The sequence below is a fragment of the Dicentrarchus labrax genome, unplaced genomic scaffold (genome assembly GCF_905237075.1).
Source record: "Dicentrarchus labrax unplaced genomic scaffold, dlabrax2021, whole genome shotgun sequence".
Classification (NCBI taxonomy): Eukaryota; Metazoa; Chordata; class Actinopteri; family Moronidae; genus Dicentrarchus; species Dicentrarchus labrax.
The window spans coordinates 10,563,795-10,577,815 of record NW_026136722.1 but is presented as its reverse complement, the minus strand read 5'-3'; the positions used below and the strand labels follow the sequence as shown (position 1 = coordinate 10,577,815).

Genomic DNA, 14,021 nt, shown 5'->3' with positions numbered 1-14,021 from the left:
TGGTTTTTATTCCCTCAGTTCAAGCAAGATCAATATAAATGACATCATAACTGGGTGCATAATGAAGCAGTAAGCCATGAGAGACCATACTTTCCAGTGATTTTACAACAGCTAAGAGGCATTGTCAGGAGTGATGAGAGGCTGAACCCTCTCAGCACTTAGCGTTGCACTGAGTGGTTTTAATAAAATGTGGTGATATGCCATTGTCTTAAAATAATAGCACATTCAAGAAAAATGTTAAATCAACAATAATATAATCCAAATATGTAAATATTCTATATTTTTGCAGGAAATAGAGTTCTTGAAGGGCAATTTAAAACATGGTTGCTATGGAATGCATAAGTAAAGGTTTGAGTGATTTTACCTTACATTAGTATTGAAATTAAGTGTGTTTTGAGGTCGTATGCAATCACTGTTAAAATCACTCAGCCAGTAGGAATCTGCTTTCTATGCAGTAAATCATATACACTAACACATGGACATAATTGAGCATGGTAAGCGAGCATACTTATGTACTGGGCTTATTTCTAAGAAAGTGCTAGTCTTCAAATTAATGTGGGCTTGATTCAGACTTCACTGCCACAGCCATGAAGTGGACCACAAAATTTTACTACAGTTTAATGTCCAGCTTTTGCAAAGGACTGCAATCATTGAGCTATGTCATTAATTTGTAGAACCATATCACACAGCTGACACCCCTCTGCGGTTAAATCCAGGTATCATGCACTCTTTATAATCCTGCAGGAGCTGTAGGAGTATCTTGCCCTGGCCTTTCACTGCCTGGCACTGCTCAGGCATTGGCACAGTCAGGATAATGGACAGATGTAGCAAAGAATACACTGGCCAAACACTGACGCAGGGAGCAGCAATAATCAAGGACAGAGTGCGTCCAGCTATCCAAACATTATCATCTCCTGTATTCATCATATAACAAGCTCCAAGAATACAAGAACAGTTTTACTGAAGAAGAGAAAGGCAACATTTCATGGAGAAATATAAAATAAGTAGACAATGAAGGCATAATGAAATTAGCTGACGTTTTGTGACAAGAGCGATGATTGTGAGTCAGATCAGTTGAAGGCAACTGTCACAGAGAAAGTCATCATTTAATGTCAAACACTTGAATATATGAAAAACTGGATTTTTGTGATTTTGATGGGAAAAATGAAATTGCCTACATCAGATTTTACAAAGCTTATCTTATAAATGTTGTATCCAATTAATATCCCAAGGGCTTCTGCCAATTCAGTCCCAACGGGATTTTGTACCATACCAACGGGAAGGACAAAAAAGAGACAGCAATTTCAAATAGCTTATATTCATGCAAAGGCATACAGTGCCTAAATCTACAGCTCAACATGTCCTCATAATCTTCTAAAACTCCCAACTTACCACCCAGCGAAGCCACAGGCTGGTCTCACTGGCTGTGCGCAGGGTGACATTGGCGGGGGAAATGTCTGGAGGGGCCTGCAGGGTCTCAATCTTCCTGGAGGGCTGACTGGGAGGACTGGTGCCCACTATGTTTACCTGACGCATTCGGAACCTGGGGCAAAGGAAACCAGCTGATGGTGGATACATTTTCGAAAGGTAGGCGTTTAATCATGATGATACGGGAAAGGATTAGATTAGATTCCTTTAGATTAGATTAGATGAAACTTTAATGATGCCTTAAAGGAAACTAGGTCATTGTAGTTGGAGAGAAGAGGATCTATTTATGAATAGAGAACTACAGAAAATAAATCTGTATTACAGTAAATTGATAGAACAGTGATAGAAATGATCAAGATAAAGAATAATTGATAGCGTTTAATCAATAATGAGTGACAAATGTTTAGGTGATCAGATTTTAAAATGTACTTTTTATAAAATATACATGCAAGATTTTGTCTTTATTTCATATACAGCACCTGTATAAGTGTGCGTGTGTGTGTGCTCACCTGTAGAATGTGTAGGGGTTCAGGTCCAGGACCTCCAATGATCTGGCATCAGGTTCATTAGACAGCTGATGAACCATCAGCCACTCTTCATTCTCTCCTATTATACCAATCTAAAAGGCACAGAGAGAATGGGGTGATATCAGTAGTTAGACAAATTAAACAAATGAACTGGTCTGATCATAAAACACATGCACTGATGCTAAGACATTGAAGAAAAAAAGAACCCCAGAGTGTTTTCATTATGTTGAAATAGATACGAAGCGTCTCACCTGAGCTTCAACCAGCCAACGGGAAATGGAGGTCTTGCCATCATAGCCAGGTTTAAACTGCAGAGCTACAGAGCGAGGGCCAATGTTTGAGATGGCTAAATTGGTTGGAGGACCGGGCAACTCTGTGGAAGAGGATGAAGGAAAGACAGATTAAAATGAAATCTCTGAAATTATCACTGCTTTTATAAATAGCTGAGTAGTACATCTGTTGACTCACAGTAAGTGGAATGACTAATTTTAAAATCTGGTTGTAGCCCTTTCAGTACATACTTCCAAGCACTTCTAAATTCTCAACTTAAAGTCAAATAGTGCATCTGACCTGGTGGTACACCGGAGGAAATAGTGGAGGCGGAGAGCAGTCCCTGACCCTTGGCGGTCATGGCTGCTACCTGGATGGTGTAAGTGGTGAGGGCAGTGAGCCCTGTCACCTTGTACTCCTGAGTTAAGTTGGGCAAATAATGGGTCACCCGAGTATTGGTTCTGTTAAACTCCTCCCAGGAGATACGATATCCTGGAGGAAGAGGCAAATTTCAAAGTGTAAAGAAGTGTTCACAGAAAACACATCTTGGTGACTCATAAATTGAGAGAAGACACATTAACGTTACGTAGTTATCTTTAATGGTTACCTGTGAGAACACCGTTTTTCTCCTGTGGCTCCTTCCAGCTGACTTTTAGTGAGGTGTCCAAAATGTCAGTGAAGCTAAGGTGTCCTACAGCACCAGGGGCTATAAAAAAAATAATAAAAAATAGGTAGTAAATGAACAGAACAACAGCCTGACGGGTAATTATCTGCAAATGCTATATAATATCCTGAATTGGAAAACTTACTATCCTCATGGGTGCGTAACCGCTGAGGCGGGCTGCGTGGGCCGTCTCCGGGGGTAGTGAAGCACAGTACCGATGTGTAATATTCTGTGAACCTTTTCAGTCCAGAGATGTAACCAACATGAACACTGTCCTGGAAGTTGGGACGCACCGTAACCACAGTGACCTCATTTGGACGACTGAGTTCCCATGCCAACAGCTGGAAATGATGTGATAAGGGACAGGGAGTTAATGTGTGCATTTAAGGCACACAACTAGTAGTATCAAGATTTCAAATCTAAGTCTAAATACAAAAGTGCACAATTTTTTTAAGTTGATGATCCACTGAGGAAATTATGCTTTCATTGCAATTAATCTGACATCGTAATGAGTGTTTGTCTACCTCTGACCACTAGAGTGCACCAGTTGACAGAAAGGGGCTGCTCACCTTGTATCCCTGGTTGATTCCATTGATAAACTGAGGGCTCGGGGCACTCCAGGTAAAACGCACCGTGGTGGAGTTGACAGACTCAGCTTGTACATTTCCTGGTGGCACAGTGGGCACTGATCCAGAGGTAGGAGAAAAAAAACAGAGACAGAGAGAAAGAGGGAGAGAGGGGAGGGACAGGCAGAGGGAGGGAGAAAATGAGAAAGTAGTTATGAGATAGGGTAGGAAGAAACTTGTACATATGTAAGTACAACAGGCACCTTCCGACCAGCCTTGTTACAGCGTCAGAATCAGGCTGAAACTTTTTTTTATTTAGGCTCATTTGGGGAGGTAAGGACATGCCAATCAAACCGGGTGTGAGAGCGCTTGCCTCAGGCAGCTTCCAGGTGAAGCCTGCAGCAGTTCGTTTGAAGTGAGCATGCTATTCTGATGTAACGCTAGGGTGGCACACATTAATGAAGCTGATTGGCCAGTATTGGTCCACATATCGGCTGTGCTATCCTCGATTCTTCTGAATGTATTTAAATGCACATCATGATTCTGTTCTTGTGCCGTTAATGGAGTGAGTGACGGAGACATCCAATTATTGGGAGCTGAGCTAAACAACATGAATGCCTCGTTCGCTGCTGCTATACCCTGACAGTGACTTGGATGATGAAATTATTATTTATTTTTTCGCGGGGAAGTGACGTTGAAAAAAAGTGGTGATGTTTGCCATACCTTCCAGGTTTCAAAGTTTTTGCTAATTAAACACTATCTTGTGTTTTTTTTACGAATGCAGTACATTTGTTCTTTTTCTGCAGATGCATGAGTCTCTGATTTAAACCAGCTCATTAATTGATTGATTGATCAGGCATCACACAAAGTATGCTAAGTTTCCAAGGTTTTAACGGTAATGTGTGCCAGGTAGAATGCATAATTTTTGAAGCGTTTGTAGTACTTAGTAATTATCAAGCCAAACAGAAGCCATCTTTTTACACACACACACACACACACACACACACACACACACACACACACACACACACCTGCTCAGCAATCGTAATACAAGTTAACTGGAGAAAACACTAAATACCTCTATACAGAGGAATGCATACAACTGTGTTAGACTAAAAGCCTGGTTCAAGTAAGGATAAGAAACACTTTTGCTACCCAACATGTTCGTATTTTTTTTCTCTTTTTTTCTGTCTCTGAAAAGTACTTCAGACTTTCTCATTACAAAAAGTTCCATAAATAAATTAATTTAAACTTCAAAACCAGTGTAACATACTGATATACAACCTGTAAAGCCTAATGAAATCAACATATCTGCTGATTCACCCTCTATAATAAATATATTGGAGCAGGGAGTGGAACAGAATAGGAAATGGAAACACTCCCAATTTTCTTATGAGTGCTCTTGAGAATATTTAGTGAGCCCGGTGTAGAGGATCTCTGTTCATGGAGTGGATTTAACATGACAGGGATTCAGAGATATGTGAGTGTGTTAAGCCTTTCAAAGCTTTATATACAAGTTAAAGGAATTTAAAATGAAACTGGAAGCCAGCGCAGCATATCTAAACCAGCAGTGATATCCTCTTTCTTGTGTTTGTTAAAGTCTAGCAGGAGCAATCTGAACTCCAGGTAATCTATGAATTGACTTTTTAGGAAAGCCAGTAAAGGGAGCATTATTCAATATTCTTGTTATAAAAACATGGATTAACTTTTCATCATGCTGGTGCGTTAGCTATACCCTACTTTGGTTATATTTATGGACAAAAAGTCAGTATGTTAATGTGAAGTTTAAGGAGTCGCACTGTAAAATCACACTTTGGCTTTTTATTTCGTTTTGTTCTGTAGAGACAGATTCAAAATCTGTGCACATTCTCTTTGTATTTCCTGCCAAAAATAATCTTAGATTTGGCTTGGTATAATAGTGTATAATTTCACAGTAACAAATGTGACTTTCATCCTCTGAAGATTTTGAATAGACGGGAAGGCATGGAACATAAGGTGTTGGAATCGCTGGCCGTGACAGAAATACGTAGCCATTTGACACCGGGGAAAGTTCACAATGTGTGTTCTAATTATACTACTCAGCATGTACAATGAGAAAAGAAGTCAACCGAGGCAGCTTTCTTTGGCAACATCCAAAGGTATGTCTGACGCACATCATCACCTGGTAATTTATGTGCAGAATCAATTAAATATGTGCTCAGAGATGCCGACTGACGTCTCCAGGTGGTCGATATCAAGTCAATCTAAACAAAAAAAACAAAGTAAAAGCTTGAATGGAATTTAAAAAAAAAAAGGCTCTGATGAAGCTATATTCTCATGCCTGCACGCAATTTGTTATACAGTACTGCAGCACTTATTGAGGAATTAACTACATTAAACCTGACAATAACAAATAGGAAGTGCTGAGAGGGAAATAGCACTTACATAGCCATCTTAAATTCCTTTAAAAGCCTTGTTGCTGCAGTCTGCAGTCTAGATGCTGATCTGACTGAGACAAGAGTAAGTCATTTTCTTAACAACATGTGTGAATCATCTCTTCAAAGTTAGGAGATGATTAAAAAAGCACAGTGTGGACAGAACATGGCTGTACAACTCTTAATTTGATTGTTAAAGACAGATGATAGGATGATCAGTTAAGTCAAGTTTTGTGCTGCGGGCTAAACATGACGAGGCTGCAGGTAATGAATGGAATTTCTAGAGCCAAATAAAGCCATCTTGTACCTACAGCAACTAAGCGGCAGGAAATATTTTGTTCATACCCTGACGCTTGCAGACATTCCTTAACTTGAGCATGGCTGCCTGGATTGCTGGTAGACTTCCTCTGGAATGAACAGTATATGATATAAAGCCCTGTGTATTGCCCTCACCTCCTTGCAGCGTCCATTCAGTGACTTTGTGGCTGTAGGTGCCCCGGCCTGCTCCATTGTAGGCAGCAACCTCGATCTCATAGTTGGTCCAAATGATGAGGTCCTCCAGGAGCAGACTAGTCTGGTCTGGGTTGGTGATGTTTTTCATCTGACAATCAACCGGAAGCCCCGACAGACAGTACCTGGCAGCAGAGGCAGTAATCGATAGACAGCGGCAGGGAGAGATGGACAGACAGACCACACAGACAGACATAAGTATAAATATATTAGAAGGAGAGGGAAGGATAGCAGTAATGGGAGAGAAGTCATGCAGAACAGTTATAAAATGGTTACAAAAAGAGAGGTGACAACAGATGAATGGAGAGGAAGGTATTTAATTGGCACCAATTATTCTATTGCAGCGGTGAGCGAGAATGAAGCGAAATGGAGAGGAAGAAAAGGAGCTGACATAACAGTTATTATCACTTCTGAATGGCATTGGCCCAGACAGGCACCTATCCCTGGGAAGAAATTAGGCAGGTTGTCATGGTCTTCTTACCTGATGATGTAGCCCTGGAGCGGACCATTCTGATGGCTCTCCGGGGGTGGCTGCCACTGGATCATGATGGACTGATTGGTGCGACCACTTGCAATGACTGTCTGAGGGGGGGCACTGGGAGGCTCTTCAGGGAGAGTTAGTCTGCAGCAGCAAGGAAAGAAAAAGGAAAAGAGAGGTAAAAGAATAGACAAAGAGTGAAACCATGCATTAATTATCGCGGGTTTCTGCATATTTCTATCCCATTTCATCATAGACATCAAATCATAATAAAGCCCCCTTTTTGTATTTTATAACACCATAAAGGAAAGTTGAGATGAGTGTGGTGGTGTCTTTGTCCAAGACACATTCTCTATAATACTGTCCGCAGAGGGACATCTTGCTGTGGCATGACAAGGATCAAAGAGGCCTTGGTGAAAATGGAGCAGCACAAAAGAGAGACAGTGCGAGTGAGAGAAAGATATAAAAGAACAAGAAAGAGAGATCCAGGCAGACTTTTCCCTTAAGTCAATTTAAGATGACATCTTGATTTCTTCCCAGTGCACCGGAGCACTGCTCTGGAGGAGATGAGGCAGAGTGTTTAGGATCAAAGAGGTGTGCCTGAGAGATGCCTCAGAAAAGCCCTGCACTCGCTCAGTCACCCTCCTGCAGTGCACTCTTGTCTGGGCACATTCACACAGGAATTCAGCTCTGTGAATGAATGTGTGGTGCAAGAAAAGTGCATGATGGGTAGTGATGGCTTTCAGTTTGCAGGAGTTCCTTGCTGCAAGTATAGCAGGAAATGGGTTATGTTGATCTGGACATGGTCAGACAATAGTGTCTACAGGTAAATCGTGATGAGCTACAAATGTGTGTGTGCATGTATAATTATCACCAATTCATCTTGCTAGTCAAGAGAATTTACTTGAGATTTGAGTGCGAAGCTCTGCCTCTTTCAATCCCCTCTGTATTTTACTCATGAAGTACGGCAAAGACAGTTAATAGGAGGGAGAGAGATGAAGCTGGGTCAGCGCACCCATCAAGTCTTCACAAAGCGCAATTTCAGCTCATTCACAGTTTTATCTTAAAAAAGGCCCGTCCAAGAAGCTGGCTCATCTCTCACTCACTCCCACAGGAGTGCAGACTAAAAAAGTAGACTTACAAGAAATAATCACGGGATTTTCTATTGAACTGCCAAGACGAGGGGGAAGGACGAGTTGTTCCAGAGCCGTGAAAGCCCCTGAAGTGCAACGCACTTCGTGCACATTAAGTTACACAGACTCCCAGTAACATTTTTAATATTCAGTAGATGCAGAACAGTAAAGTGCAGCACCCACCGGTCAGTCTCTTTGCTGAACTGGCCCCTGCCCACGTCGTTGACGGCACACAGGCGGAACTGGTACGAGCGCGCAGGAATGAGGCCACCAACGGTAACCCCAGTAGACTCTGGTTCGATATTGGCCAACAGCACTGTCCAAGGGGCATCTAAGACGCAGAATAGATGCACATGCAGAAAGAAATGTGAGTGAATAGCAAGTGAACGGTAAATTACTTTGTGAGATAATTCACATTCTTGAGAAGAAAATCTATTCAGCACTGGCAAATTCAAATTTAAATTCAATGTTATTCCTTACTATTATTGCACACCATTGTTTCATTTTCAGTAATAATATTGCAGCAACTGATAAAAAAAACAAGTCATTTATTTTCGTATACACTCACTAAATATCAGATTGAAATTCAATTATCCAAAAACCAGATCCCATCTGTATCGTCGGATTCATTTTCCTCTTAATGAGTTGTCATCTTCTCAGTTAGCCTGAGCTACAATGAGGAATGGCTGAATGATTTACTCTCTATGGGTGAAAGCATTCCCACTTCTTTGATTTCATCAAGTGAACGGAAAATAAGAGCAATGGGCATCAACACAATTTGGTTCCCCTGATCATTCGCAAGGAAGTGTGCAGGTGAGTCAATTGAGTTATACTGATTGCAGAAGGTAAGAGGCGACGCAACTGCCAATTCTGGGGACACAATGGAAATGTAATATAATAAGTGGTGTAGCAAATGAGTGCTTCCAGGGAGTATAAAGTATCAATATTGCCTTTTAAATGACTAACAAGGAACAATGAATGCATCAGTTTTCTGAACAACATGTAGTGATGGTGACACTGGTGCCTTAGTGATGGAGGCACTGAACCACTCACTGTTTTCTGAGACCTCCAGGATGTATCGGATCAGGGGGCTGTTGCCATCAAAGGCCTGGGCCCATGTGAGGTTGATGGCCCTCTTCTCTGTGGCACTCAGAACCGCTATTGGGTTTTCTGGAGCATGAGGCAGTTGCCTGTATGTACATTTGTGTGTGTGGGTGTGTGGGTGTGTGTGTGTGTGTGTGTGTGTGTGTGTGTGTGTGTGTGTGTGATAGAGAGAGAAAGGGACAAAGTGATAAAAAGAAATAGAATCAGACAAGAGAGGCAGCAAATAACAGAATTAAACAGCCAAAGCCAGAGCCTTGCATTGTAAATATTAGAGGGTTTGATGGATTAGAGAGGAGAGCAGTGATAAACCACAACATTGGAGAAAACATCCATCCATCATGTCCCGGTCTGACGTAAATAAGAGAAGACAGCAAGATAAAGCAGGGGAGGCAAGTATGCAGACCTGACTCGGAGGTGGGCATTACGGGAGTCATTGCCACCCACTGAGGTCACCCTGCAGGTGTATGTTCCGATGTCACCCGACCACGTCTGGGAGATATGCAGGGTCCCGTCGGGATCCTGCCGCAGGCGGGGCGACGTGCTCACGTCAATCACCGAGCCGCTCTTCTCCCACACATACCTGGAGGTAATATGTACATGGGAGTAGGACACACACTTTAACACTCTCTCGGAGTGTTATGACAGTAAATCTGTTTGCTTTGTGTCAGTTCATACAGCAAAACACAGAAGGCGCTGACACCGATGAAAAGTCTTGTGAGGCTGATGGCAAAGTGATTTGAATCTGAAAACCATCTTTCTCTGTCGCACATACAGTACTGCACCTCTCCTCCATGCATTTCTCTCCTTGTCACATACCCAAGCGCACATATGGATGCCCCCCCTCACCCTACCCCACCCTCATACGCATGCACACACTAGGAGCTCCTGTGATTAATTGCAACTGTTCAGGCTTTCTAGCTAATCTCCTCTGTGTTGCGTTTAATTAAAGGCGCTGTCTGAAGTTATTACTCTGTTTACATATTCATCTGTTTACCCCGCGATCTGATCAATGCCGTGGGCCCACAGGTGACAGGCACTCTAATCACTGGGCTCCACAGACATCATTTCACTCCCTCTGAGACAGATGCGTGTACACACACTCGATCATGCTCAAGATTGTCTGAAGAGTGAGGGAAAGCAATGGACTAATTCCTCAATCAGCCTCTAAGAGTTTCAAAATCTTCCCATAGGAGGTCGTCGAAGGGTGGATAAACACTATAAGATATCTCACAGATTCCATAAACTAATTAAGTATGACATTGATAACCAAGCTTGTTTTCTAGACCGGGCTTCCATCAAGAAATATTTGTGATATCTGACATTTATTAGAATTGCATTAAAGATTTGAGAAAACTCCAACATATATTACAAGTGAATGTAATCATTACCTGACAGTAACACTGGGGTCGTGAGTCACACCACAGGCCATAACAGCCTTGGTCCCTTTGATGACACTCTGGTCTTGTGGCGGTTTAGTGATCCGGGTACGTGCTACAAACACACACAGATGTTGTTATTCAGGGACTGTGTTTGAACAGTGGATTTAACAGAGCTTAGATGATCTTTCACTCTATGTCTTCCTGAAACGAGGTGAATCATACAGTGTTCCCGCTGGATGGAGTATTTTGCAAGGATTTCAAGGACTGGTCATGAGAATTTATGCACAGAAAATGAGTACATGCATGAGTCATTAGACTATAGTCAGAATATCTTGACAATGACCTCCAGGAACCAGGTACTTTCATTTTCAAGTAAGCATGTCATGGATTTATTTTTATTTTCTTTTTTTATAATTTCCCAAGGTTTAGCTTTAACTGCGACTCATGGTTTGCAGATTTCTACATGTGCTGGTTGAGGTAGAAAATGAAGACACAGGGATTCGCAGACGGCGCAAGCAATATGAATGATGTGCAGAGACTATCCAGTTTCTGTTATGCTTACCCCAGACCACTAGGTCAGCTGATGCTTCGTCAATGCCCCTCGAGTTACTGGCCATGCAGGTGTAGGTACCAGCATCAGACAGGTGGGAGGGACTGATTAGCAAGCTGCCTGACTCCAGCAGGGTGAACCTGGGCAGCTGCACTGAGCCACTGGCCAAGACACGTTCACCTGAAGGGAAGGGCGGAAGTGATTGATGGTATGGGATGGAGGGGGAAAAAGGGTGGGAGCAAGGAGAAAGAGAAATTAGGGTATTGGAGAAATGTCAGGGAAAACAAACAGGAGGGAAAGCAGTGCAGCAAAAGTAAAGCTTGTTTAGAGAAAATTGCATATTCTGAACCCATTCCATAGCTCTCGTCTAACTCTGACAAGCCCTAATGCAGCGTAATGAACCCCCACTCAGAACCTTGTGCTGTTAACCCACGCACCTTTCTGCCAGGTGATGGCTGGCCGTGGGGCTCCTGAGGTCTCACAATGCAAAATGACTGACATCCCGTCAATCACGGCGCTGTCAGAAGGGCCAGCAGTGATGTTGGGAGCAATACCTGAGAGGGGAGGGGTCAGCCACACACACACACACACACACACACACACACACACACACACACACACACACAGAAACACATGCAAACAAAATCAGGTGAGACAGAGGTGATAATAAACAGCTTTCTCCCTAATAAAGCAGACAGCAGCTGAGAGCCTAATAGACTTGACAAAAAGGGGCGGCTGTCAGGTCTCATTTTCAGGGGCAGCTCTGAGAATCTGACAAGGCAAGTCTCCATCTGTCTCTCTGCTTCTCCTGCACATTCTCTGATTCAAAAATAGCCAATAATTGCCCGAGCATCCAAGGTGACAAATCTGTCAATGCGAAGAGATATACAGATAGATGGGTGTAGGAGGCAAGACAGAGAGAGGGAGAAAAGAGGATTAAAAACGAGAACAGTGGAGCGGATTTAAGAATAAAAAAGGGAGGGAACAGAGACGGGAAGATGAGCAGAATTAAGCAGCAGACAAGCAGATAGCTTTGAAAATGTTTCAAGGGGACATACTTGTAACAGCTAGGTAGGTGTTTGTCTGGATCTCTCCTGCAAGATTGCGAGCAAAGCACTGAAACATCCCGGTGTCATCTGGCAGGAGACCGTTGATCTGTAGACTGCCTCCCACCAACACCCTGTACCTGGGGATCTTTACCGGGCTGATGGGCACGGCATCTTTATACCACACTATGTCTGGCTGTGGTGTGCCTGCAGAGGAAGGAGAGGATTAATTTTTTTTACCTCTTGTCACTGTGACCCTTTTGTTCTTTTCATTCTTTTGGCTCTTTCACACATGAAACAGCACACAGAAAAACAAACAGCACTCACCTCGTGCCTGACAGGGGATATCCACCACCTTCTCCATCTCTGCACTGATGTGACTTGGTGGCTCTTTGACAAACAGAGGATACTCTGTTTTCAAATAGGAAAAAAGCATAAAAAATTGCCCCATTAAAGCCTTTAAAAACAACTCACAAATCATCTGTGTGTTTTTATCTCTGCCCGTCTAGATAACAACATCAACTCTATTACTGAAGTATAAAATGGCAACAAAATGTTCTCTCAACATGGGGCTTAGCATCCTGATGCAATATTTGGATAATTTAAGCTCAGCGTCTCTGTGCGATGTTAAAATATGAGCTGTGGTTTATTTACCGAGAACGTGCAGGAAGGCCCCAGCAGTGACAGAGGGGACGCTGCTGCTGCGGAGCGACGCCTCACACTCGTAGTAGCCGCTATCAGTGACTGCAGGCAAACTGATGACCAATCTACGGCCAAAATCTCGGATCCCCGTATTGACCACTACCCCATCTTTCTTCCAAGTAATACTCATTTTGACGAGAGGTCTGCAGGAGAAAAAGATGAAAAGGAGAAAAGGAGAAAAAGAGAGCAAGAGATAGGGAGCATGGTTTTTAATACAGATTCGTATGCTGTTTCAAGGTTACGGAGCATTGAGGGAGCAATGGAATACATCTGTCATTCTGATTAAGTCTTTGAATTGGAGATAATAGTCAGAATTCAGGACTGGGACTGCGCAAGACAGGGAGAACAGAGTGAAGCCTTGAATCAAAGGGAAGAATGGAGGAGAGGAACAAAATGAGAGACGAACAAAATACTTTTCTAACATGTTCAAACAAAAGATTTCAAGATTCATTCAAATCAAAAATATATCAGATGTGGAGGTGAGCGAAGGTGGAGGTGTTTTGCTAATGTGTGTATTAGCACTTGTTCTTTTCCTCATGACTGTGTGTCTGTATTCAAAATGTACCTTGCATTGGCGACGCACTCCATGACAGCCTCGTTTCTCCCCATGGTTACACTGGTGTTCTTGGGGGAGATGATGATAGACGGGGCAATGGGGTCTGCAGGTCCTCCCACATCTATCACACACAGGAACACAGAGAGGCAGATAGAAAATTGTGAAAAAAATCTATAAACTATATGCAGACCTAAGATTAAGCCTGTGCATCTGCCTGATACAGCCAATTGAGCATGACTACATCCTTACACAGAGACTGACAATCTGTCACTACCACCAGCAGGTAGCCAGCATGCTATCACCTCAACTATTAACACACCTGTCTTTACTTTAGATCCTTTTTCTAGTGCACACAGCGTTTCCCGAGTACGGTGTTAGCCCAGGTGTTAGAAGCCATTATGTAGCATAATTGAGACAAACACAAAAGGCGATTAAATGCAGCACCATCACTCACGGGTTTCACGGAGCCTCCAGCCAACCATCGATTCACTGCCCTCAATCAGTGATCTCTCTCTGAATCTGATCTCATTTTCTCCCACCTCCCCAGAGTACGGTATGGGCCTAGTGCACTTGTATGTGTTTGAGCGATTGCGCGTTTATGGTCTACTGTATGCATGTGTGTTTGTGATGGTGCAAGTTTTTTCAAGGCTACCCCAGGTTAATAGGGTGCCTAATCAAGTTTTTATTATTATTA

General features: G+C 42.7%; 1 protein-coding gene across 5 annotated transcripts in view; it reads right to left on the bottom strand.

Moving 5' to 3' along the window:
- Positions 1 to 14,021, bottom strand: part of sdk2a (sidekick cell adhesion molecule 2a) — an 80,192-nt gene that overhangs the window by 14,806 nt on the left and 51,365 nt on the right. For all 5 annotated transcript variants that reach the window (XM_051388473.1, XM_051388474.1, XM_051388476.1 and 2 more), the window contains 19 exons: positions 13,337 to 13,448; positions 12,724 to 12,914; positions 12,397 to 12,480; positions 12,082 to 12,276; positions 11,461 to 11,577; positions 11,036 to 11,203; positions 10,483 to 10,585; positions 9,498 to 9,674; positions 9,044 to 9,180; positions 8,174 to 8,321; positions 6,861 to 7,001; positions 6,323 to 6,504; positions 3,459 to 3,574; positions 3,035 to 3,230; positions 2,833 to 2,931; positions 2,526 to 2,717; positions 2,207 to 2,328; positions 1,938 to 2,047; positions 1,393 to 1,543 (listed from right to left, as the gene is read on the bottom strand). In XM_051388473.1, the coding sequence (XP_051244433.1) occupies positions 1,393 to 1,543; positions 1,938 to 2,047; positions 2,207 to 2,328; positions 2,526 to 2,717; positions 2,833 to 2,931; positions 3,035 to 3,230; positions 3,459 to 3,574; positions 6,323 to 6,504; positions 6,861 to 7,001; positions 8,174 to 8,321; positions 9,044 to 9,180; positions 9,498 to 9,674; positions 10,483 to 10,585; positions 11,036 to 11,203; positions 11,461 to 11,577; positions 12,082 to 12,276; positions 12,397 to 12,480; positions 12,724 to 12,914; positions 13,337 to 13,448 (2,741 nt within the window). The remainder of the gene's footprint in view (positions 1 to 1,392; positions 1,544 to 1,937; positions 2,048 to 2,206; positions 2,329 to 2,525; positions 2,718 to 2,832; positions 2,932 to 3,034; positions 3,231 to 3,458; positions 3,575 to 6,322; positions 6,505 to 6,860; positions 7,002 to 8,173; positions 8,322 to 9,043; positions 9,181 to 9,497; positions 9,675 to 10,482; positions 10,586 to 11,035; positions 11,204 to 11,460; positions 11,578 to 12,081; positions 12,277 to 12,396; positions 12,481 to 12,723; positions 12,915 to 13,336; positions 13,449 to 14,021) is intronic.